Consider the following 24,772-nt stretch of genomic DNA (forward strand, 5'->3'; position numbering starts at 1 on the left):
GGCTGGAGGCAGGGTGGGCACGGCAGGAGAGGGAACACAGGCGGGGTGGGCAGCACGGGCAGAGCAGGACGGGCAGTGCGGGGAAGGTGGGCACGGCAGGATGGGCAGCGCAGGGCGCTGCGGGCTGTCCCCGCCCCGGCCCCGCAGAGCCGCCCCGCGCGGGGCGGGGCGCAGCCGGTGCGCTGGTCCAGCGGCGGAGCCGCGCCGGGAGCGGGTGCGCGGAGCGGTGCGGAGCCGAGCGGTGCGGAGCCGAGCGGAGCCGAGCGGGGCACGGGCGCTGCCGGCGCCTCCCCGGTGCCCGCCGGGCCGGGCCGGGCCGGGCCGGGTCAGGGCGGGCGGCGGCGGGAGCAGGTGAGCGGCGGGGCAGCACCGCCCGGTGCCCTCCGCAGCGGAGGGACGGGGCCGGGGTGGGGCGCTCCCCGCCGCGAGTTCGTCGCCCACCGGAGCCGCCCGGGCTCGGGGTGCTGGTGCCGGCTCGGAGGGAAGGGGCTGCACCCGCCGAGCGGCCGGGAGAGGAGGAGGTTTTCCCCCGGCGCTCGGTGCTCCCGGGCCATCAGTAGCACCCACTGGGATGCACCGGTTGGATTTGCGGAGTCGTAAAGGCTCCGGGATCGCCAGAGCCAGGAGGAGCTGCGGCGTGGCCGGGCAGGCTGCTCCGGGAGGGGACATGGGGAGGTGGGGTGGGGACCCCCCCTCCAGAGAGCCTCTCTCCCGCTGAGCTCGGCAGCAGGATGGACAGATCCTCCCCAGGAATCCCTTCATTTCTATTTACTCCCTGATTTCTAGAATCTTCTCCTCTCTCCCCAGAGCCAGGGAAGATGACATCTCGGCTCCTGTGAGGCAGCAGTGCCCAGGGAGCGGCAGAGCCATGGAGCTGGAGTACGAGCTGCCCAATGCCACCGCCTTCTGGTTCTCCGCAGCGTCCCCCTTCGACAACTTCTCCCTGGAGGCGCCCACCAACACCTCCCAGAACGCCACGGGCCAGCACTTCGACCTGACCAGCAACGCCATCCTCACCTTCATCTACTTCGTGGTCTGCATCATCGGGCTGTGCGGCAACACGCTGGTCATCTACGTCATCCTCCGCTATGCCAAGATGAAAACCATCACCAACATCTACATCCTCAACCTGGCCATCGCAGACGAGCTCTTCATGCTCGGGCTGCCCTTCCTGGCCATGCAGGTGGCCCTGGTGCACTGGCCCTTTGGCAAAGCCCTCTGCAGGATTGTCATGACGGTGGATGGCATCAACCAGTTCACCAGTATCTTCTGCCTGACGGTTATGAGCGTTGACCGGTACCTGGCTGTCGTCCATCCCATCAAATCTGCCAAGTGGAGGCGGCCCAGGACAGCCAAAATGATCAACGTGGCCGTTTGGGGCGTCTCCCTGCTGGTGATCATGCCCATCATGATTTATGCTGGGGTGCAGCACAACCACGGCAGGAGTAGCTGCACCATCATCTGGCCGGGAGAGTCGGGTGCCTGGTACACGGGATTCATCATCTACGCCTTCATCCTGGGCTTCCTGGTGCCTCTCACCATTATCTGCCTTTGCTACCTGTTCATCATCATCAAAGTCAAGTCCTCGGGCATCAGGGTGGGCTCCTCCAAGAGGAAAAAGTCCGAGAAGAAAGTCACCAGGATGGTGTCCATCGTGGTCGCTGTCTTCATCTTCTGCTGGCTCCCCTTCTACATCTTCAACGTCTCCTCCGTGTCCGTCATGATCGTGCCCACGCCCGTCCTCAAGGGCATGTTCGACTTCGTGGTGGTCCTCAGCTATGCCAACAGCTGTGCCAACCCCATCCTCTACGCCTTCCTGTCTGACAACTTCAAGAAGAGCTTTCAGAACGTGCTGTGCCTGGTGAAGGTCAGTGGCATGGACGAGGCCGACCGCAGCGACAGCAAGCAGGACAAATCCCGGCTCAACGAGACCACGGAAACCCAGAGGACCCTGCTCAATGGTGACCTGCAGACGAGCATCTGAGGGGACAGCGGGGCTCGTCCCTCCTGCGCCCTCCTCTCCCCGCTGGCTCCCGGCTGCAGCAGAGGGGTGGCACCACGGTGTCGGGGCAGGAATGCCACCTGAGGGGACGGCTGTGAGCACCCGATGGGCGCGGGGGTTCTCTGCTGGGCTCCTCTCTGCTGGGTTGGCTTTCGAGCGCTGGGAAGGAGATGCATCAGGAGGAGCTGCCTCGCCAGGAAAACAAAGACAACTCACGGCGACGCGGCGCATTTCGGCACCAAAGTGCCACCGCGGGCACAGGTACGGCCGGGGCGGCTCTGCTGGGTCCCCCGTGCCACCCTCGGGGCCGGCTGCCTTTGGGGCTCTGCCCCACGACGGGTGGGTGCACCTGGACACACAGGGGGACCTCAGGAGGAGCCGAGGGCACGGGTGTGTGACAACACGGGGACGCACCGAGCTGCGGGGAGCTCCCGGCGAGTCTCTCTCCCAGGACACCAGGATGTTCGGGATTGCATTTTCCCGGGGCTGTTCGTTACTCCGGCGCCCGCCCTGCAGCCTCCCCGTGCTGTGTGACTGCAGCGGCCGCCCTGCCCGGAGGGGACACGCCACGACCGAGGTGACCTCCCCACGGGAAGCAGCTCTAGCCCCGCAGCAGCCCCTCTGATCCCACCCCGCCTCCTCCAGCCCTGCCAGGTCCCGCTGCTGGAGAGCCCTTTCCCGGCCCCTGCCGTGGCGTCACCTGCCCGCAGATTTTCTCCTCGGATGGAGAATTTCCCCCTTCTCCCTCCCCAGTAGCCGCTGCCCCTCCCACCGCCCGCATCTGCCGGCGGCCGGTCCCACGCTGCGCCGGCAGCCGCGATCGCTGCTCGAGCACCCGCGGCACGGGCGCCCGGCTCCGCTCCCTGCTGGGAAATCCTTGGAAGTATTTAAGCGGCGGGGACGTATTGGAGAAGCCTGGCACGGGCTCCTCCCACTGCACCCGGCTGAGATCGGGGATTGTCCGGCCGCGGCTCCGAGGATCTCTGGGGTGGCACCTCCCCGCTCCTTCCAGGCAAGTCACGCTGGAGGCAGGGCTGACGGAGAGGATGGGGACGGGAAGGGGGGTGCTGGGGACTCGGCCCCCGCCCTCGTCCGAGCCGAAGGCACCGGGCAGAGCAGACCACAGGGCTCCCAGCAGCTGGGGATGAAGAGCAGGGCAGCACGGATCCATCCCCCTGGGTCCTGCACAGCGTGAGGGGTGGCGGGGCTGGCCCCACATCCACCGTATTTGGCTTCTCAAGACTGTCCTGGAGCGCTCGGCCCTGTCCCTGTCCCTGCCTGCCCTCCCAGCTCAGCACAGACCGCGGCTCTGGAGCCCTGAACCCCCAGCAAAGCCCCTCCTTGGCCGGCGCAGCGGGAGCTCGAGGGAAAGCCCAGGGGAGAGGGAGAAGTGCCGGCTTCCTGCCGGAGCACCCGGAGCAGCTGCCGTGCCAGAGGCCGGATCTGTTCACAGGCTCCTGCTGCAGACCCGAGCCGTGGGAACGTGGGGGGTTCGGTGGGGGAAACAGCCGGGGCTCGGACACCCTCCCTTTTCCCAGCCCAGCCTGGTGTCCCCGTCGCCAGCAGACACGGAGCCGTCACCTGGCACTACAAACAGTGAGGGAGGTGAGGCTGAGCATTGCCCACGAGGTGCCACCCGCTTTGGGGTCCCACTTGCTCCGCCACGCACCCCCAGGCGATGCTCCAGCCGAGAGCACCAGCCCTGGCAGAAGTTTTCCCATGGCTCTGCCCAGCTCCTGCAGCAAATCCCAGCCTGGGGCATTCCATCCTGCTGTGCCACCCCTGCCAGCCCCCAACAGGGCTCAGTGCCAGGCTGGGTACCTGCTCCTGGCTGTGCAGGGCACGGCTCAGGCATTTTCTGCAAGACAAAGCAAAGCATTGTCAGCAATTGTTTGCTTTTAACTCTTTCCTGCTCCTCCGAGGAACAGCGACAGCGTTCAGGTGCTCGTGGGCACCGTGTGGCACCTCCCTGTCCCCTCGCTGGGCACCAGGCACAGCCCGGCTGTGGCGTGGGGAGTGAGGCTGACCCCGGGCTCCGGGGCAGAGCGGTTCCCTGCTGACTCTGCAGGAATTGAAGCACCGGCAGCAGGTCACAGCTCGGGGAAGCGCTGCTGGGGAGGGCTGGGAGCAGCGCCGGGATGAGGCTCCGTGTCACAGCCGCAGTGATGCGTCAGTGCAGCCGTGGGCACTCCGTGGAGGAGGTGTCTGCGTGGAAAGCGGGCGTGGAATGGGGACGGGGGTGTGCGGAGCCCCCAGCACTCACCTGCAGCCAGGCCAAACCCGGATTTGCCGGTGTCTGACTCCATCCCAGCCGTGTCTGTGCAAGCCCGGCCACCAAAATCCCGATGGATGGAGGGGGGGACACCTGTTCCCAGCTGCACCCCCGCAGGAGTCCCCAGCAGGAGCCTGCAGCTGGGATCACCCCCTCTCTGCGCTGGTTTGATATGGAAATATGGAAATCCTGGGAATTCCTAGGCCTGGGAAGGACCCACACCCAGGTCAGCTTTGTCCTGGCAACCCCCCAGGCAGTGACACTTCTGGCTGCTCAGGGCTGGGATCTGAAATGTGTCCCCCTTTCGCACCCAGGGGCTCTGCTGGGATGGGGATAACGGGGCTGCAGGTGAGCAATGAGGGGCGTGGGGCGCTGCCACCAACATCCCAAAGGCCACCAAGGCAGGATGTAACAGGGCAGGGGCTGCCAGAGCTCTCCGTGGCCACCTTCCCACAGCTCACTGAGGAAAAAGGGCAGGAAAGTGAAATGTGCTGCCTTGGAGTGCCGGGAGGGAGCTGCAGCCACGGCCCAGCGCTGGCTGTAAATGCAGCAAAACAAAACCTTCTGCTGTTCATTGCTGACTAATAAACATCAGCACCGCTGCTGCTGCTGCTGCCAGTAACGAAGTTTTCCCTCCCAGCCACTTGATTTTAGTGGGAACTTGACCTCAGATTGGATCTGCTCTGCAAAGCCTCGCAGGGCTGCTGGCAGTGGGATGAGGAATCTCTGCCGGTGACTGCGGAGCCAAGAGACTGAACCTGCGAGTGCTTCACACACAGCCTGGCCCTGGGCAGGAGGGGTGAGTGACAGCTCCCACCTGGAGCGGCAGGAACGGCGTTATCCCACATCTGAGGTGATGGGAAGCACGGGTCGGGGTGTGCCAAAGGCTCCCCTGCTGCCTCACCTGGGGCTGTCCCCTGGGGGCTGGGTCACCTCTGCACGAGCCTCCCAGTCCCAGTTTGGCCTCACCAAAGCCTGTGGGAACCAATTCCCCTTTTCCTCCTCACCACTGGTTCCCCCAGTGAGGCTGAGGGGCGGCTCCACAGCTCCCCGATCCCACAGGATCGACCTGCATGGAGACATCCCTGCTGTGCCCTTCCTCAGCCCTCGTGTGCGGAGCCGGGGCTGTGGCTGGGCTGGGCATCCACCCGTATCCCCCTCGCACCCAGCCTGGCTCCGGGAGCTGTGGTGGCCAGTGACCCCCGGTGCTCCAGAGCCAGATCCTGCTGGGATGGGCCAGAGAGGCTGGGGCTGGACCTGGAGCCTTCCCGGTGCATCTCTGCAGCTCCTCGTGTTGGCTCCAGTGCTGCCTTGGACTGAAATAATCTCCTGAACTGTGCTGCTGTGTCTCCAGAGGGCTTCCCGACCCTGCCACCATGGGAAGAGCCTCGTCTTTGTTGGAGACTCCACCGAGAGGTCGCTTCCCTCCCAGACCTGCCCAGGGTCCCCATCCAGCTCCATCCCGAGCAAGGAGAGCTCCCAGGTTCGGATCCAGCCTTGTGAACGAGCTGTTTCCAAACCGCTCACGGAGAGTCTCCATCCCCTCCCTGCGGCTGCTCCAAGGGGGAATCTCCAGCGAGGCACAAGCAAAGGACACAGCAGATCCCAAACCTGCCTTCCTGCTGCCAGCCTGGAATGGGACCTGCTGCTTTCCAGCCCCAGGACACCTCTGCCCTGCCCTGCCAGCCTCTGATGCCCAGCCTGGCACCTCTGTGAAGGATTTCAGCTCCACTCCCTGCTTGCTGCAAGACCTGGACTGTGAAAAGCCAGGACAGGAGAGCCATCCTGCCTCCAGCTGTTTCCTGACCAGGAGACACTGAGGGATGCAAAGCCTGGCCACTCCATCCATCCATGCGTCCATCCATCCATGCGTCCATCCATCCATGCGTCCATCCATCCATGCATCCATCCATCCATGCATCCCACCCCACGCCGTGTCTGGGAGGAGGGACGGGACGGCTGGTTGTAAATATATGTAAATTGTATATACTGGATGTGCCCAGGGGGGTTTCTGATAACTGACACAGCCCCATGGGGGGCCTTGGCTCCCCCTCACCCTCCCCGTGTGCCAGGGGATTGGTGGCACCGTGCAGGAGCCGGGAGGGACCACGGAGGCTGCGGCCACTCTGCCAGGTGACTTCTGCAGGACCAGGGAGCTGAGGTTTAGTCTCTGTTCCCTGCAGAGCTCCAGGGCCCCCCAGCAGCGCCGTCCATCCCCCCGTGTCTGTAGCTGTGCTCTGTCAGTGCCCGTGGATCCGCTGTGACCAGGACATGCCGAGAGCGTGTCCCTGCTCCCAGACCTGTTTTCCTCCCCAGCAATCGTTCCTCGGTGTCCTGGTGTGGGACTGGGCCTTCCCGCAGCGAAGGCTCCTGACTGCCACGGTCTGTGCCACGGGGAGGGGGCTGTGGATGGTGCGGGAGGGAAATAAAAGAGTTTTCCTACAGTTTCTGGCTGTTTGTGTGTGTTGGAGCTGGGAGAAGCAGCAGGATATGACCCAGGTTTGGACACCTCCCTGGGAGAGCATCCCAGAATTGTTCAGGTTGGAAAAGCCCTCAAAGATCACTGAGTCCAACCACCCCCCTTGGCACTGCCAAGGCCACCACTGACCATGTCCCCAAGTGCCACATCCACACAGCTTTAAATCCCTGCAGGGATGGGGACTCTGCCACTGCCCTGGGCACTTCCAATGCCTGACAGCCCTTTCCATGAAGAAATTCCTCCTGATGTCCAACCTGAACTTCCCCTGGCACTAACTGAGGCAGTTTCGTGTCATCCTGCCCCTCGTTCCCTCGAAGCAGAGTTACCAACTCCTAGGAACTGTGAGTTTGACTCTGAGCAGCTGCACAGCCCAGCAACACCAACACTGTCCACGCAAATAAACCAGATCACTCCCAAACACCTGTGATTCTTTTTCTTCCCGTCTCAGTTTCCAACACAAACGGGCGGTTATCGGATTTGAGTACAACAACCTCACACCCAAGCCCACACGCTCTGGTTACGCCAGCATCTCCCATGGAGCTGGATCCTGCCTGGCTGCAGATCTGCCTCTCCCTTCGGGCTTGGAAGGGACCTTAAAGCTCAATCCTGTTCCACCCCATCCTGGATGGATTTTGGGGGAATATCCCGGTGCTCAGAGCGGTGCTGTTGGAATGGGAGGATCGGGAAACACCCCCAGCCCTGTCCGAGCCAAGCCCCCCCCAACCCAAAGGACCTCGAGGATGAGACCTCCCGGGGTGTGTGGAGTGACAGCGGCACCCGCAGGCCGCGGAGCCCGACCCGTTTCCCCGGGAAACGGCAAAGGAAAAAAACCCTACAATTAAATAAATAAACAAACTAAATACAATAAGTAACGCGGCGTTTTCTCCCTCAGGCCCCGTCGCCATGGCAACGCGGCTCTGCCCGGCACAAATATGGCGGCGACGTTGTCATGGTAACGGCGCTCGGGTGCGGCTGTGCCCGGCACAAAGATGGCGGCGTTGTCATGGTAACGGCACTCGGGCGCGGCTGTGCCCGGCACAAAGATGGCGGCGTTGTCATGGTAACGGCACTCGGGCGCGGCTGTGCCCGGCACAAAGATGGCGGCGTTGTCCTGGTAACGGCGCCCGGGTGCGGCTGTGCCCGGCACAAAGATGGCGGCGCCGCCCCGCGGAGACGCCCGGAAGTGCCCTCCCCTTCCCGTGGCCAAGATGGCGGCGGCGGCGGCGGCGGCGGCGGCCCCGGCGGCGCGGGCAGGGGCCGGGGTCGGGGTCGGTGTCGGTGTCGGTGCCGGGGCCGGGGCCGTGGCGGTGATGGCGGCCCGCGGCGCCGAGGCCGAGGCGCTGTTCGAGGCCCACACGACGGCCGAGCTGCGGGCGGCGGAGCGGCGGCTGCGCGCCGGCATCGAGCAGAAGCGGGAGGAGCTGCGGCAGATGGTGGGCGAGCGCTACCGCGACCTCATCGAGGCGGCCGACACCATCGCCGAGATGCGGCGGAGCGCCGAGCGCCTGCTGGGCGCCGTGCGGGGGCTGCAGCGCGGCGGCGCGGCCCGGCCCGGCCCCGCCAGCACGGTGAGGGGCGGGGGGCGGCCAGCGAGTCCCCCGTGCCCTCTTTCCCCCTTCGACCCATTCTTTTTCCCCCACTCCATCTCCCTGCCTGGCCCCTTCTCCCCTCTCTCAGCCCCTCTTTTCCCCCTTTCTCGTCCTCTCGCCCCCTTTCCCACCTTCTTCTTCTCCTCCCCATCCCGTCTTCTCTCCACTCATCCCTTATTCTTCCCCCCTTGCCCCCTCTTTTATGCCCCTCTCTTTTCCCCTCATCCTCTCTTTCTCCTCTGACCCGTGTCCCCTCTCCAGGCTCGCCCCCCAGCTCACCAGAGTTTCTACGGGGCGGCGGCGCAGCTGAAGCTGCTGCTGGAGGTTCCCGAGCAGCTCTGGGGGCGGTGGAGGGGGGCCGGTACCTGCCCGCGGCCCGGCTCCACCTGCTCGGGGCCCACCTGCGCCGGCAGCTCCAGCTGGACACCCCCCGAGCCCGCTCCAGCCCCATCCTCGCCCGGTTCCCCATCCTGCTGCGACAAGTGGCGGCCGCCAGCCACCTCAGGTGTGCCGGGACCGGGGCACGGGAAGGGCTGGATGAGGAGGGGGTGAGGCCCTGGCACGGGTTACCCAGAGAAGTTGTGGCTGTCCCATCCCCTGAAGTGTCCTAGTGCCCCATCCTGGAAGTTGGATGAGACTTGGAGCAACCTGGTCTAGGGGAAGGGGTTTGGAACTGGGTGATCCTTAAGTTCCCTCCCAACCCAAACCATTCCCTGATTCACCTCAGACACGGCCCAGGGAAGGCAGGACAGAAATCAGCTGCAGCAAGGTCCTAGGAGGCTCTGCCTGAGGCAGCTGCACCTGGATGGCACAGGAAAGCCCCTGGCAGGATGCCCGGGCTGTGGCAGGTGTCAAAGGTGGGAGCACAGTGCTCCAGGAATGCCCCTGGAAAGCCGGCAGGCGGGAAAAGAGGGATGTGAGGGAATATCCTGGGGGCTGCAGCTGACAGGGACCAGGGGGCTCCATCAGGTAACGGGACAGGACTAACAGGGATTTAGGGAGATCCTTTCCAATCCAAACCGTTCCACGAGCTTGGGACGGAAACCATCTCACCAGTCCTGTAACACCCAGATACAAGTGGGACAGTGTGGGGAAAGCAACCCCCTTGCCTTGGCAGTCCCCACACAGCCACACCTGAACGCGTGGCTCGGGCGGTGACTCCCGGTTCCCGTGGCAGATCCACCATCCTGCAGGAGAGCAAGGCCCTGCTGCGCTGCCCGACGGGCTCGGACCAGGCGGTGGCCGAAGCCCTGTGTGCCATCATGCTGCTGGAGGACAGCTCCCCACGCCAGGCCCTGGCCGACTTCCTGCTGGCCAGGAAACTGGCCATCCAGCAGCTGCTCAACCAGCCACACCACGGTCAGTGCCACGGGGCCGCTCCTTGGGAAGGTCGGGGTGAGCTTTCCCTTCCTCTCCTCCTGCCCCCGGAGCAGGGATGGGTGATTGCCACAAAAATTAACAGTTCTCAGGGGCTTTGGCCAAGCCCAGCGGTAATGGGGAAGCAGGGGGACACGAGGATGAGTCCTTTGCCCTCCAGCCCTTACCTGGAAGGGACCGCAGGCCTTGGAAGACGGTGCCACTGACCTGTGCTGAAGGGCTGCCTTGGCTCAGAGTCACCTCTCTGCAGGTGCAGGTATCAAAGCTCAGGTGTGTTCCCTGATGGAGCTGCTCACCACCACCCTGTACCAGGCCCACGCTGTCTTCTACACCATGCCCGAGGGGACGGCCCCGGATCCAGCCCTGCCCTGTGGGTTGCTCTTCTCCACCCTGGAGAGCACCACGGGCCAGAACCCCGCAGGTGAGCCCTGCAGCTGCCCAGGTGTGCAGGCAGGAGGGTGCACTGTGCTGGGCTGATCCCTGACTGTGATTCCAGGGAGAGGAGGGGTGCTGGAGGAGGATTTGAAGCTGAGCAGCTGGTTCAAGTACCTGCCTGAGTCCGTGGTGGAATTCCAGCCCACCCTGCGGACCCTGGCACACCCCATCAGCCAGGAGTACCTCAGGGAGACCCTGCAGCAGTGGATCACCATGTGAGTGGGACAGGGCAATGCCAGCCTGGCTGACTTCCTCCTCATCCCCTCATCCTCCTCATCCTTCGCCCTCAGTTAAGCAGCCAGAGGCAGCACAGCGCATCCAGCAGCCGGGCACCCTGTGCCAGGGCCTCACCCCCCTCACAGAGGTGAAACTTTGCCTCCAGGTGCAGCGATGACATCAGGACAGGGGTCAGGACCCTGCTGGTGTACGTGAAGAGCATGAAGGGGCTGGCAGGGATCCGTGACGCCGTGTGGGAGCTGCTGTCCAGCGAGTCCGGCAGCCACAGCTGGGAGGCCGTGTGCCGTCGCCTGCTGGACAGGCCCGTGTCCTTCTGGGAGGAGCTGCTGCAGCAGCTCTTCCTGGACAGGCTGCAGGTGGGTGCTGTGCTGTGGGGAGCCCTGTGCTGTGCCCCCAGTTGTTGTCTCACCCCGCCCACGCTGCACTGAGGGTGTGTTGAAGTGGCACATTGGAATTGGTTTTTTCCTCCTCGTTGTGTTTCAGACTCTGACCAAAGAAGGCTTTGACTCCATCTCAAGCAGCTCCAAGCAGCTGCTGGCTTTAGCCTTGCAGGAGTTGGAAGTGAAAGCCGGCAGCTGTGCCCTGAGCAAGCAGATCCAGCTGGAACACAACGTGGCGCTGTTCCTGTGGTCGGAGAGCCCCGGGGACCTGCCCGGGGACGCGGCGTGGGTCAGCGTGGGGCAGCGCGGGCCCTTCGCCAGTAGCGGGCTGGCCATGAAGGCACAGGCGCTCCACTCCGTGCGTGCAGAGCTTCTGCTCCACGCTGGACTCCAAGCTGAAGGCCAGGCTGGAGGATGTCCTGTCCTACCTCCCCACGGATGACTCTGTCCCCAAGGAGCCCGCGGGGCCGCCGCGCTCTGCCTTCGACCGCTTCGCCGACGCCGGCACCGTGCAGGGGCTGCTCCGTGACCACTGCGTCGCCTGCGTCCAGCACCTCCTGGGCTGCGTCCGGGAGCAGCTCCAGAGTGCCCAGAGCCAGCTGGGCCCCCCTGGGGATGCCAGGCTCAACGCCGTGCTCTTCATGGCGAGGCTGTGCCAGGCCCTGCCCGAGCTGTGCCCGCACCTGCAGCGCTGTGTCCTGGGCCAGGCAGGCGGCGCAGAGTTGGCACCCAAGGAACCGCGCTCTGCCAAGAAACTGGGCAAGGGCAAAGCCCAGGAAGTGTCCCCCGAGCTGGCCAAGTGGCAGGGGGTGAAGGCAGAGCTCCTGCAGCAGAGCCTGTTGGCTTATCAGCTCTGGAGCTCAGCTGTCACCAAAGTAAGGAGCTGTTTCCCTCCTCAGAGATGCTTTTTGGGGAGGGGTTCCCTCACTGGGGCAGCGCTGGCTGCCGAGAGCTCCCTGGGGGCGGCTCCAGGGGAATGGTCTCCATAGGATTCGCTTTGGGAGGTGCAGGGATACAGCAGGTCACAGGCAGGGTGGGCTGGCTGGCCTTGCTCCTGTCAGAGCTGTCCTGTGATCGGGGCTTTCATTTTCCTGCTCCAGGGTCTGGTTCAGGGCTTCACCCACACGCTGCTGCTCGACACAGCTGGGTCTGTCCTGGCCACGGCCACCAACTGGGATGAGATTGAAATCCAGGAGGAAACCGAGTCTGGGAGCAGCGTGACGTCAAAGATCCGGCTGCCTGTGCAGGTATGAGGAACAGCCTGTGGGAGGAGCCCAGCACTGTGTGCCAGAACCACTTGCTGAGCTGCTGGGGAGGTTGTTTGGTGTCACGAGCAGAGAACCAGACACTCTCTGGTGCTCTTTGAGACACTCACCTCGTGAGGACAAAGGTCAGAGGAAGGAAATAGGTCATTGTCACTGCTTATGAGCAAGGTTGGCCCAGATCCTGTACAACTGAGCCAGAGGAGGACTTAGGCCTGTTTTAAACACAGAGGTTCCAGGAGAGAGATTTCATGGAAGTTGGATGCACTGAAGGACAGGGCTGCAGCGGTGGGACTGTGGAATCCTCAGGGAACTGAGGCGTGTGGCTTCCCAAAGGTGTGGTGGCACAGGAAGGAGCTCACAGGGACAGAGCAGGTGGCAGTGGCGAGGAGGGTCAGGCCTGGAGTGAGTTCTGTATTTGCACAGCATGGGAGGGGCTGGATGGGGAAATGCAGTGAACCTTATCCAGAGAATTCTATCTGGAATGTGAGGATCTGAGGGAAAAAGCAGCTGGGGGGGAACCCGGGAGGCCCAGGAGATGAGGGAGGGAGTAACAGCCCCAGGGGGTGGGTGGGCAGAGCAGGGTCTGGGCTGACAGAAGAGGCACAAGCAATTCTCACTGCACTCAGTGTCTGGTAAAGTCTTTTGGGGACTTAAGAAGCTGCTGTAACCCAAAATCTGGGGTGTCAGTAAATCAGACCCTGTGAGGTGCCCGAGCCAAGCTGTGGGGCAGAGCTTTGTGGCTGCTGAGGAGGTGGGACACCCCCAGCACCCATGTGAAGGCACGTGGAAGGGAATGGAGCTTACAGACCACGTGCAAATAAACCCTGTTCTCCCCAGCCCTCGTGGCACGTGCAGTGCCTCCTGTTCAGCCTGTGCCAGGAGGTGAACAGGGTCGGTGGTCACACCCTGCCCAAGGTCACCCTGCAGGAGCTGCTGAGGAGCTGCCTGGCAGAGGTGCTCGCTGCCTATGAGAAGCTGGTGGAGCAGAAGCAGGAGAAGGTACCGGGGTGTGGGATGGGAGCAGGGCTGGGAAGGCAGGGACACAGCCAGCTCCTGGAACAGAAAATGCCTGTCCATGACAGCTGGAAAGGGGACACCCTTACACTCACCCTGCCTCCCCCAAAACTGAGGCAGAAGGGGAGCAGACACCAGATTTCACACTCTGGTTGTGCCTTGGGGTTGGTGTTCTCAAGCATTCTCCCTTGGACAGCCTCCCCTGTGCCAGGGAGGAGCCCCATTCCTGCCTGTCCTGTGTGCAGAGGCCGGACAGCTTCCCCCTGACCCAGAGCAGGGCTCTGCAGTTACTCTATGACCTGAGGTACCTCAGCATCATCCTGACAGCCAAGAGTGAGGACACAAAACCCAGCAGGATCAAGCAGGACTCCGGGTATGGTGCATTCTGGGGCTCACATCCTTCAGCAGTGCTTTGGGGGGCTCTAAAACAGTGCACAGACACTGAGCTCATCCTCAGAACAGAGGAGGGCTGGGATTCTGTGGCCAAGGGCTGAGGCAGTGGGCACCCCCCTCCTCGTGTCCATGGGGATACCCTCAGAGGATGCCCCAGAGAGGGCAGTTAAGCTTCCAGCCAAGAGTTAAAGCTTGTGTAAGCTCCAGCCTTGCGCACTGAGGCGTCTCTGTGGGGGTACCACCGGGAGCAGGTTCCTGCTGCTGGGGTTGTGTAAGAGCTGGGAACCCTTGGGTCAGCTGCCGTTCTGCTGAGTAATTCCTGTTCTGCCCAGTCACCCCAGACAGGAAATCCCTGGCTGCTTCAGAGCTGGCATCACCAGGCTGTCAGCCCTGACAGGAGCCCTCTGCTCTGCTTGCAGGATTGAGAAGGTCATTGACTTCCTGGAGGGACACATCGATCCCTTCGACCTGGATGTCTTCACCCCACACCTGAACGGGAACCTGAACCGCCTGGTGCAGAGAACCTCGGTAGGGAGCAGGGCGGGAGCAGGGCTGCAGAATGCCCTCAGCAGGGCAGCTGGGGTGCCTTGGAACTGCGTCATGCTCGAGATAAACACTGGCACTTCCGCGGCAAGGGGAGAGCGTTCGGTGCCAGCTGAAGATAAGAGGAGCTGGCTGAGCCGGCTGTGTGTGGGGCTGGCTGAGCTTTATCTAACAGGATTCACTGGAGCCTGTGCAACACTAATTGAGTTAAGTAGTGCTGAAACAGGTCTGGGACTCAGCTGTGGGAATAATTAAACACAAGACTTAAGAGGGGAAAGGGAGACACTTCATGTTCAAACTCAGCGCTGATGGTGTGCCCGTGGACTCACCACGTACTGCGGGGTCAGCTCTGCAGGAACCCCAAATCCTGGTGCCTTCCAGCTTCTGTTCCCCAAATCCAAGCGGCTCCTTGTGCCTTCCAGGTTCTCTTTGGCCTGCTGACTGGGACAGAGAACCAGTACACGAGCAGGGGCAGCGCGCTGAGCTCACAGGAGCTCCACAACATCCTGCCCTTAGCGTCCAGCCAGATCAGGTGAGGCACCCAGCTCTTGCAGGCATTCTCCTGCCTCTGGGAAGCTGCTCTGGAAGTGCTGCTTCCTACATTTCTTTCTTCCATCTCTTAAGGTTTGGACTTCTGCCACTGAGCATGTCAAGCTCCCGGAAGAGCAAGTCCACTGCCAGGAGCACAGAAAGAGTCCAGGTTGGTGTTTGAACTGAGCTGTAAAAATAGGAATATTTTCCCGATATTCATTGTCCCCCCAACACTCGAGCTTGTGGGGAAAGAAGAAAGTAGCCAAGCATTATTTCACCTGATTTTTATTTTCAGTAAAATGAATCATTACGGCAGCACAGCAGGAGATGGGTTGGATTTCTCTAGGATCCTCCAAACCCCCCCTCCCTTTGCCCCTGTGGTTTTGGGGCCACTGCTCTGTGGCAGAGCAGGCAACACCCACCCTGCAGAGGCTGTGGGGATTTACACGGATGAGGGCAATGCATCAAAGACAACTCATTAAATAGGGCTGCAAGAAAGACCGAAGGACAATAGCTAATGCTTTAACTTCTTTCCAGTGGGATGCTGCCCTGTAACCCCCGAGGAGGCCTGGCCAGGTACCCCAGCTGTGTGAGGAGTGTCCTGCTGCTCCCCTGCTGCTGAGCTGTAGCAGCCAATCTTTCTGTTGCTCCATCTCGCCCAGTTTAAAACATCTGCTTAGATGGAGCTCTGTGTGCTGGGTGAGAGCCAAGGAATACCTCACTGCCGTGGGAAGCAGCAATTAATGTTTCCTTTGGTTATTACCAGCCCAATCCGTCTGTGGTGGTCTTGGCAAGTGGGACAAGTTGCTGAGTCTTGACAAGAGCCAAGACAAGAGTTAAAGGCCTGGTTTTACCAGTGTCATTTGAGATGATGTTCAATTTGCAACTCTCCTTCTCCATTACTCAGAACCATTAAGGATCAGACCCAGCAGAAGGGGTGTTTAAAAGCCCAGAACCTCCCAATGAAGGTATTCCTTACCTCTCACAGCTCAGTTGGAGTAGAGCATAGAAGTGTGCAGCGATGTCTGGCTCGTTCTGTCACTCTCCTCAGCTGCTGTGCTGTGCTCAGCACACCTGTGTCCTGTGCTAGCCACACTTCCCAGGATCCCTGACAGATGCTTGCTCCTTCTTCAATGCTAAAACCCTTCTGGAGAGGTGAAAATCTGCAGTTCTCCAAGAACAGCTCCTGCAAGGGCACCAGCTGTGTTTCTACCACGCTGTGATCCCTTGCTCTGAGAGCAACAGAGGGTTGCCCTGCTGCCCAGAGGGTTCTGAGGAGCATTCAGGGGTTTCATGAGCAGTGAGTGACATCTGCCAAGCGCCTGTTGCTGACAGCAGCGAGGTGCTGTGCCGTGGCCCCGTGTGTGTCTGTCACTAACGCCAGCAGTGACGCCGCTCCGGCTGCCTGGGGACAGCGGCTGTGCCGTGGTTCCACCTTGCAGCTCCTGTTGATGAGGGTATGGAGGGAGCCAGGGGGGTGCTGTGATAGTCAGAGTCACTTTTGTCTTTCCAAAGGGCCAGGCTGCAGCTCCCGTGCTGCCCAGAGAGGATGAGGCGGCGCGCCCGGGCTCCCTGTTCCGGCAGCTCGTCACCGAGGACGAGGACACGGTGGCACCGTCCCTCTTCAAGCTGGGCTGGCTCTCGGGCATGACCAAGTGAGGCAGCAACCAATAAAACTGCTCTGGGTGTTTGTCTTCACTGAGATCTCTGTGTCCCCTTGGCAGGAGCGGTGACACCTCCGGGATTGTCAGTACTTCCCATCCTCAGCCAGAGCAGGGCGTGTCACGGGAACCAGGCACAGCTTGGATTGTCCTTGTCCCCTGGCTGCTGGAACGGAGGTGGAGCTGCTCTTTCACCTCCTATCCTTACATTGTAAAGTCAAATTAAAGAAAAAAATGCCAAAACAACCTACACACTAACAGAAAACAAAACATTTCACAGCTGGAAAGGGGTGCTGGAGCCGGGTAGGACTCCCGTGCCCTTCAGGCACCACCACCCTGCTCTAAGTGGCCCCTGCAGCACCTGCCCGACCTGTCCTGGGTCTAAAGTCACATTTCCCTTCCAGTCCTGCAGCAGTGAAGCTCATGAGAGAAGCCTCATCACCCTGAGCTGGGTGGGAGCTCACAGCTCACAGGCCTAAGGACCTGCACTCACTGCTCCTATTCTCACTAGCTCTAAATGCTCAAAAAATTATGGTGCCAAATCATTTTTTAACTAGTTTATTGAAATTAAAAAAAGACTTATAAAACTGAAGAGGAACGCTTAAGAGAACTTTACAGAAAGCAACAACTTGCTAACAAACAGATTAGGCAGTCGATTGGAATTGGACAGTTTGCAATCCTATAACACACATGTGGACTCCTCAGTCTCCTCTTGCCACGTACTTTAGAACCACCCCAAAAAGAATCCTATAAAAATTGCTTCAAAGCCCCTTTTGCATTGCAATAGTGCAGCAAACCACAAGTAAACAATCTCCTGTTAACCTGTTATTTCAAATATAGACTGAAAAGGCAACAGGCAATTTTGTGCAATTCCATTTTAACAAACTTTGAAGTTGAAATATCAAATCTACACAGTGCTGTCCCTTCACAGAAGGCAGGGAGCTGCTGGGTCATCATGTAGGGAGGCGTCCCCGGCTCTGTAGGCTGTGGAAGTGGGCTTCCTTCAGGATCTGGTTGATGTGGAAGTAAGGACCTTGGCTTAGTGCAGACTGCTCGTGGAAGGGCTGGGAGGAGACAGGGCTGGATCCTGCAATCCTGGGGTTGAGGCTGGACTCTGCTCTGTCGGGGCTGTTGATGCTGCTGCTGCTACAGCTGCTGCTGCTGCTGCTCCCGCTGTCACTGCTGGAGGACTGGGACACACAGAGGGTGAACAGCAACATCAGACATTTCTTCCTCACCCCACGGAAGCAAACCTTTAGGAGAAATCCCTCCCTTCCACGTTTCCAGCCTGATGGACTGAATAAATCCACCTTGGCATGGAGAGGCTGTTGTTGCCCACACCCGTGTCACAGAGCTGAAGGGACAAGCCTTCACCCGGGCTTCAGTGACCTCTGGGATGTTGGATTTCAATCCTTCCCAGTTAAACCCCTCAGCTCTGCCCCCAGCCCCACGTTAGCACTAGTGAAGTTTGCTGGATTCATCTGAGAATTGGAAAATAAAGAGCATTCCCAGGGAGCTGCACGTGTCAGTACAGGCAGGCAGGGCAGGTTTGGCACACCTGCTCTAGCAGAGGTTTGAGGGAAGCACCATGCAAGCATTTTCCTAGGAGGCAATCCTAAAGTGACACCTGAAGCACCCAAAGCAAGAGGCTGTTAGAAACCAACGCACACAACACCCATTCGAAGTCTCTGAACACCCTGACATCGAGTACTCCTCTCCCAGTTAAGCACTCCATGGCACTGCTAACTGGAAGTGTTCCATAGCAATTCCATACCAATTTACTTGACGTGACAGTGAAAGAGCAACAGGCACCAAAGATGTCCTCATGCAGCAAAAAGAACTCAGCATTGGACTGGAATAAGAGGCCAGGGCTCATCTGCCAGCATTTAGGATAACCGCGTTTCATGGGAATGGCTGGAAGAGCATTTGCCGTCATCATAAGGGATTCAAAGACACAAAACTGCTTGGCTCACACCGTTTTAAGGGCTGCTAAGGAAAGGTTCCATTAGTCCCAGCTGGAATATTTTAGTTCTGTGTGATCTGCTGGTCAGGACCTGCAAATATTTGGGTGAGTCAATCAGCAAGTGGCTACTCTGCTGTCCCATAAATGATTCATAAAAGCAGAGTAAGTGACAGCAGCTAAAAAAACCTACATTTTTCTAAGCATTAAGCCACAGAAGTCAAAGCTTTGTGGCCACAGCAGAGGAGGACAAATTTCGAGAAATCCTCAGGGATTTACCAGTCAGCACCACTTCCAGTGCCCGGAGTAACTCAGGAATGGTGCAAACTGCACCCAGCAGTGTGTCCAGGGAGGCACTGTGGCTGTTTGGGGTGGAACACAACCCTCCCCCCGGCCCTGATCCGCCATCGATCCCGACCATCCAACCCTAACAAATTCCTTTGTTTTGCTGAGCACCAAAAATGCTTCAGCTCTGAGGGAGCACAGCAAGCCAAGCCAAGGGCCCCAGGCTGCGAGGAGAGAGAAACACACAGCAGGGTCATTCCCGAGGGGGCACAATGGAACCACGGGAGCAACCAGCTCCTCTTCCTAAATCTAGAGAGGGAGAGAGCCCCGGAAGGACAGGGAGGAGCTGGGGGTGGTGCTGGGCAGCCCAGCTGCTGTTGCAGAGCAGCACAAAGAGTCACACGCGATGCTGGAGGGGTCAGGGCAGCCTTGGAGAGAAACCCACCGCACAGGACACTTTGTTTCCTTTTAGTCTGCGCTCCTTAGTGAGCTTCGTTACAGCCACCTTCTGCAAATCAAGGTAAAAATGCACATGAGAACCTGGCCTCGCTTGCTGCTCGCGTTTCACATCTCAACAAACATTTTCCAGCTGTTAGTAGCGATTATTTTGTGCATCTCGGAGGTTTGTAAAGCCGGCAGAGTGTCCTGGGACGTGCTTCTGACACCTCAGGCTGGTGACAGATGTGGTTGGTCAGACCCTCTTTATTTCCAGTTCTCTGTGCAAAGATTCACTAGCACTGGCACCCCTTTGTCATTGCCCAAATCACATGGAGCACCTACCATGTCCCCAGGCTGTGGTGCGCATTCTGTAACGCATTTGGACTACAATCAGACAAGAAAAGAATCCTTGAAGTCATCAAGTCAGCAAGACAGGCATCAACAAAGCTTTACAGGGGCAAAGCAAAGCAGCCCAGTGACATTTAAGAATAATCAAAAGGGTATCTTCAAGGTTTACTGGGCTCATTAACCCTTAACATCACACTTTAAGTTTTAAAACAAACAAATGTCCCGTTAAATGTGCAGATCTGTGCCAATCCCTCCTGACAGGAACTGGAGAGAGCCACTCAGCCCCCGCTGCTCTCAGCATCTCCCGAGGTGAGTTTAACAGAGCCACGATCTGGTTTTAGTTAGAACTGAAGACCAGCCCTTCCCGCAAGAGAGGGGGACAAGAACTTTGATTTGCTCTCTGCCAAGAACCCGGCGGTGCTTCAATCCTGGCACCAGCCAGAACAAAGAGGAACTACGAGAAATTCGGGTTTGCAGAAGTTATTCAGGAAGGAAAGGGTCAGCCAGAACACTCGGGACTCGCTTCCTTCCCTGGGAAAATGAGAGCAAAGGGTTTTCCTTGGTGATTCCCCAGGCTGCAGAGCACAACTGGGAATCTCAGCATTCCTGTGAGTGCGATTCCCCTTGCAGGATCCACTACAACTTCTCCTGGCTTGATTTGGGGGCAAGCAATGGATTTCTACCCAAATCCCAGGGCAAACAACACAGCTGAGCTCCTGGAAAAGGGAGGACAGGCTGAACAGGAAGTGAAATTCCGTGGCCAAGGCTCTGCCTCGCTAATGTTTAACGTTGGCTGCAGCTCCAGCCCCGTGTCTGTGCCTGTCCACGGACTGAACCCCAGAGCTGAGGTTTCTGTCACCCTCAGGGTGGCTGTAACCTGGGAGTGGCTTCTCCAGGAGCAGCAGGAATGGCACATCCTTACAGCACCTGGCCAAAAAGCAGCACTGATGGAGATTGAAGGGAATCTGTTTCCATCCTGTGAAAGCTGAAGTCAGGGGTGCTGCCTGTCCTGGGTGAAAGGATAATCCAGTGGGGGAAAACACCAAATCCTTTGGAATCGGATCTGGTTCGGTGAGCAGTGGGATTCAAAGTGAGGGACTGAGGGATAACATCACAGAACAGCCCAGGTTTGAACTGCCACTAAGGAAAAACCTCCCTTCACCTCATTCTCCAGAGCAAAATGTGTAAGAGATCCTGGAAAAAAAAAAAAAAAAAAAAGGGAAGAGATCCTGCCAAAAGCCAAGTCCTGTTTAAAGTGCAGCTGCCTGATTGCCACCCTGAGGTTGTGTTGTTCTCAAAGAGGGAACAGTCAATTTGAACTCAAACAGGCCACAGGAATCAGGACTTTGGTAATGTTTCACAGAAAGCAGGTGTGTAACCCCCTGCGATGAAAAGCGACTCTCACGTGCTCTCGGAAGTCACAAATTGCTCCCGCTCCCCCTTTCCCAGTCAATACCCCAAAACCCGTGGGGATTTTTAACCAGCAAGAGGTGTCTTTGCAGGCAGCAAAGTATCAGGAAACTAAATACAAGTGTTACAAACTGGCTGAGACTTTCCAAGTGACACCAATCGGAAGCACTCATGCACAATGAGCACAAGGATTTCTCCCTTTGGCACAGGAAGTCCTTAACCAAATGTTGGAATAATACAGATTTAATCTCGTGGCTTGAATTTTTGGGCATGCTCAGTTCAGGGATCTGACAAGAAAACAAGCCAAAAAAAAAAAAAAAGATAGAAAAAGCTCCATTCATCAGGAGAAAACACTGGGAATTCTGTTCCCCAGAGAACGGGGCCGGTGGTGTTTGGGAAGCTGTGTCCACATTCCTCAGCAGTGAGAGCTCCTCCCTGCCTCCCACCAGGGTTTAATGTGTTAAAACCAGACTTTTACCAGGCAAGTGCATGCAAGAAGCAGAGTCTCTGTTAGGCTGAGCAGTGACCTTGCCCTGGGTCAGCCATGCCCGAGCTGTTCCCTCGCAGCACCCAGGAAACCAGGCCAGGGTTAAGGTCACCCCTCCTGTGTGGCCACAAACCCACTGCCAGTCCTGCTTTTAGTGGCTCTGCCCAAACACCAGGTGTTTACACGACAAGCAAAGGTGCTTCTGCCACTCACCATCAGGGGTTTTCCTGATATCCTTAATTTCATTACTCCTACTTCAATCCCTCGTTCCACACTAAATCCGTCCTCCTCCCGCCACAAAGCTGCTTTAGCCTTTAACTACTCTACACACACGGAGGGGTTTGACCTGTTGGACAAGTGATTCAGTGTCAGATGGCAACAAACCAGGGCTGCTTCTCCCCATCACACCCCAAAATGCAAAGTCTCCCTCCTGAAAAAACAGCAACACAGCAACCAGGGCAGTTCTAATCCTGGAGAATTCCTTCATGATGGGCAGCAGCTCCTAAAGCATTTTCCAGCAGTGTCCTATCACATAATCTACCTGTATAGGTTAAAAGAGTCTCCCTCACAACAGCAATGTATTAATATACATTTGAAACCATTTCCAGATTATAAAAGAGCTCAAAGTTACACAGCAATTAAATATTTTCTGCGGAGTATAATTAACAGTTGAATAACCCAGTTAATTCTGTAATAATTCAGACTGTAATTGCTCATTACAGTCCACCTTCAAAGAGAAAAGGCTCTAAAAAACCAAAGATATTTGCAAAACCTTCAAAGAAATTAATTTCATTAACTTCCAGGGATGCAGACCAGGAGGGGGCCTCTGCTCTGCACCCTCTTCTCCACGAATGTTTTGCAACACAAGGACGTTGCTCACAGTGAATTTTCAGGTGATTCACACAGGTGACATCTCAGGAAATCTGGCAGCAGTTGGGAAATCAGCGAATTTTTTTTAAGAAAAGCAATCTCAAACTGCAGCAAGAGAACACCTGTCTGGTGAGGGGTAAGAAAACAACAGAGTTTATCCCACATCCAGAAAAAAAAATCGTGGAAAATATGAGACAAAACCAAATCGTTTGAGTCTGAGTGTTCTGGCTGTGAACAAGTCTTGCTTAAGCTGAGCAGCTCTATCAGAGCATTTTTTCCACATCAGATAAGGCCTGCCTGGAATGTGTTTTGTCTTTCTCCCACAAATAACCACCTCACTGTAAGTACAGGCAGAGCTGATGGTCAGGCAAAGCGAGCACAGGGACACATCCACCCTCACCATCCCCTCAGCTCTGGTCACAGCTCATCCCACACAGCAAAACCAGACATGGCAGGGAATTATTTCCCTGGGTGTTGCAAAGCAGGATTTGGAATTTCTTCCCAGAAATATTCAGACCAGGGATAACCAGGCTCACTGGAAATGCTGATTTCCAAACTGCCCTTTACAGATTTCAGCCTCTGATGTCACCAAGTCAAACCTCACCACGTCAAACACAAAGCTAAGAAATAAAAATTTTTAAAAATGCACAAGATATTCCAGCTGCTGTGGAAATGCAGCACGGAAGGCAAGTGGATTTGCCTGGGAAGGCTCTCACCTCAGTGTCCCACGAGTCCTGCAGGACAGTGTTCCTGGTGCTACGCTTTGTCTGGGGAACGTGACCATCATCTTCATTGCCATTCCTTCTCCTCTTCCTACAGGAAATTCAGGGGGAAAATAAATGATCAGCTCGCTGATCTACCTTCTGGTTTGTTCTCTGAAGGCACCCAAAAAAGCAGGAACACTTGATAAATTAATGCAGGACGCATCCAGACCCCCGAGGTGCTGTGGACTCTCATATTCCCCTTTTAGCTGCTGCCTAAGGGCACAGAGAAAAAGATCCTGTTTCTCACAAGCTGTTTCCTGTCAGTTTAAGGGACGTGGACTCACATTAAAATCATCCTTCTAAATAAACTCGTTTAACAATTGTCAGCCTTGCACATCTAAAAATAATCCCTGCACTCGGAGTGACACCTGACAGGCCGGGGACAGCACCAGGACAAGTGGCAGTGACTACATTTTCAATGAACACCCAATTATTCACCTGCTCACACCACCCCACAAGGGCTTTCTTTAGTCTCTACAAACGCTGACAGTGTTTGGAGTCAAGCCACATTCCAAAACAATCATATTTCCCACGTGGAAATAAGGTTTTGTCAGGAAACACCTCGTGGAAAACAAACTCGTCCCTGTTTCTGATGTATTTGCCACCCTCTCGTGACATCTTGTACTGTTTGGCCTGGTAGGTACAAGTTTTAACCTAATTTTTATCCAAATCTTTGCAGACATCAAGGCAAAGCGGAGTTTGGAGGAGGATAATGGGATGGGGGCGGTGCTAATATCCCCAGATTAGAGGAGACAGAGGGAAGACCTCAAAGACCAGGTTGGACAGGGCTTGGAGCAACCTGGAATACTGGGAAGTGTCCCTGCCCATGGCAGGGGGTGGGACTGGATGAGATTTAAGGTCACTTCCAACCCAAACCATTCAGCGATTCTTTGACATCGACACAGCAGCTGATCCCCAGCAGCATCCCAGAATCCCTGTCCACAGAATTTCCACACCAACATCAAACGATTTTCCCCCACCATACAAATGTGACAAGTCAGCCAGGATCTCAGCAGCTTCCAAAACACAGGACGGAGCTGTTTTGGTGCCTAAAATTAATCCGTGCTCGAATGAGTCAAAACAGACCGAGGGAGGTATTTATAACTGGATCCTTTCTCACAGCCAGGCTGTGCAGCAGCCTCAGCTGCCAGGATTTGGCCCACGCCTACAGCCCAGCGCTGCCTCCCCGCTCGCCATCCCTGCGAGCACAGGCACCAAACGCTGTCCCCCGGCTGCCCCCGGGCCCGGAACGCTCTCTGCGGAAGGGACATTCTCCCCTCACCCCGCCTTTGCCTCTGGATCCTTCCTTTCCTCAACACCTGCAGTGACCCCGACACCTCCAGTCCAGCTCGGACAGGGCTGGGAGCACCCTGGGCTACGGAAGGTGTCCCTGCCCACGGCAGGGGTGGAACGGGAAGGGCTTTAAGGTCCCTTCCACCCCATTCCCTGACTCCATGATCCCCCACTGCCTCACAGCTCCGGCCCAGCTCCCACCCGCTCCATGATCCCTCTGGTTCCTCCGCCACCAGGCCGAGAATCCCCCCCGAACCCTCTGCATCCTCGACGTCCCTTCGACCTCCCGAACGCACCGCACCTCCCCGCCCGAAACCTTTCACCCCGCAGCCCCATTTAATCCCTCCCAGCGCTCGGGGGCCGCTCTCCCCTTTCCCACCCCTCACCCCCGCACCCCCCTCAAGCCAACCCCCGCCCTCCCCGCACGGTGCCCCCGGGGCTGCTCCGAGCGGCCGAGCCCCCTCCCCTTCCCCCCCGCCCTCAGGCCGCGCTGCCCTCGCCCACCTCTGTCTCGCTCCCCGCTCGCTCGGCAGCGGCTGCCGGCAGCTCATGGCGGGTCGGAGCGCGGCGGGGCGGGCGGGAGGCCGCGGGGAGGCCGCGGGAGGCCGCGGTGAGGGGCGGAGGCCGCGGTGAGGGGCGGCAGCGCGGCCCTGCCCGGCCCCGACCGCCGCTTCCGCCGCGGCCGCCTCGCCCCCGTGACGTCACGGCGTGCGCCCGCGCGGGCGGGGCTGCGCCATTG

The 24,772-nt window shown here is 58.3% G+C and overlaps 3 protein-coding genes across 6 annotated transcripts; 2 read left to right on the forward strand and 1 right to left on the reverse strand.

Moving 5' to 3' along the window:
• Positions 1–315: 315 nt before the first annotated feature.
• SSTR2 (somatostatin receptor 2) lies at positions 316–6,718 on the forward strand. 2 transcript variants are annotated; one of them, XR_005603357.1, is made up of 3 exons: positions 316–351; positions 808–5,073; positions 5,629–6,718. XR_005603357.1 is itself a non-coding variant. In XM_039562463.1 (2 exons), exon 2 carries the CDS (start codon positions 869–871, stop codon positions 1,982–1,984), a length of 1,116 nt encoding a protein of 371 aa, XP_039418397.1. In that variant the 5' UTR covers positions 316–351; positions 808–868; the 3' UTR covers positions 1,985–6,718. The 2 variants fall into 2 exon arrangements, 1 of the variants encoding a protein (XP_039418397.1); XM_039562463.1 differs by having other exon boundaries at positions 808–6,718.
• Positions 6,719–8,018: 1,300 nt separating this feature from the next.
• On the forward strand, positions 8,019–16,215 carry COG1 (component of oligomeric golgi complex 1). The gene is given in 16 exon segments (XM_039562158.1): positions 8,019–8,321; positions 8,604–8,682; positions 8,685–8,847; positions 9,520–9,701; positions 9,970–10,140; positions 10,216–10,369; positions 10,537–10,747; positions 10,875–11,123; positions 11,125–11,646; positions 11,872–12,018; positions 12,874–13,035; positions 13,296–13,423; positions 13,863–13,971; positions 14,409–14,518; positions 14,611–14,686; positions 16,033–16,215. Coding segments are annotated over 16 exon segments (2,865 nt in total). The 5' UTR covers positions 8,019–8,063; the 3' UTR covers positions 16,177–16,215.
• A 505-nt stretch (positions 16,216–16,720) lies between these two features.
• FAM104A (family with sequence similarity 104 member A) lies at positions 16,721–24,701 on the reverse strand. 3 transcript variants are annotated; one of them, XM_039562161.1, is made up of 4 exons: positions 24,538–24,648; positions 22,693–22,789; positions 18,869–18,931; positions 16,721–17,368 (listed from the first exon to the last, which is right to left on the reverse strand). In XM_039562161.1, the coding sequence occupies exons 1-4, from the start codon at positions 24,582–24,584 to the stop codon at positions 17,132–17,134; spliced, it is 444 nt and encodes a 147-aa protein (XP_039418095.1). In that variant the 5' UTR covers positions 24,585–24,648; the 3' UTR covers positions 16,721–17,131. The 3 variants fall into 3 exon arrangements, with proteins under 3 accessions (XP_039418095.1, XP_039418096.1, XP_039418097.1); XM_039562162.1 differs by lacking the exon at positions 18,869–18,931 and adding an exon at positions 19,204–19,245; XM_039562163.1 differs by lacking the exon at positions 18,869–18,931 and having other exon boundaries at positions 24,538–24,701.
• Positions 24,702–24,772: the final 71 nt, after the last annotated feature.

Source organism: Corvus cornix, chromosome 18 (assembly GCF_000738735.6).
Source record: "Corvus cornix cornix isolate S_Up_H32 chromosome 18, ASM73873v5, whole genome shotgun sequence".
NCBI classification, from domain to species: Eukaryota; Metazoa; Chordata; class Aves; order Passeriformes; family Corvidae; genus Corvus; species Corvus cornix.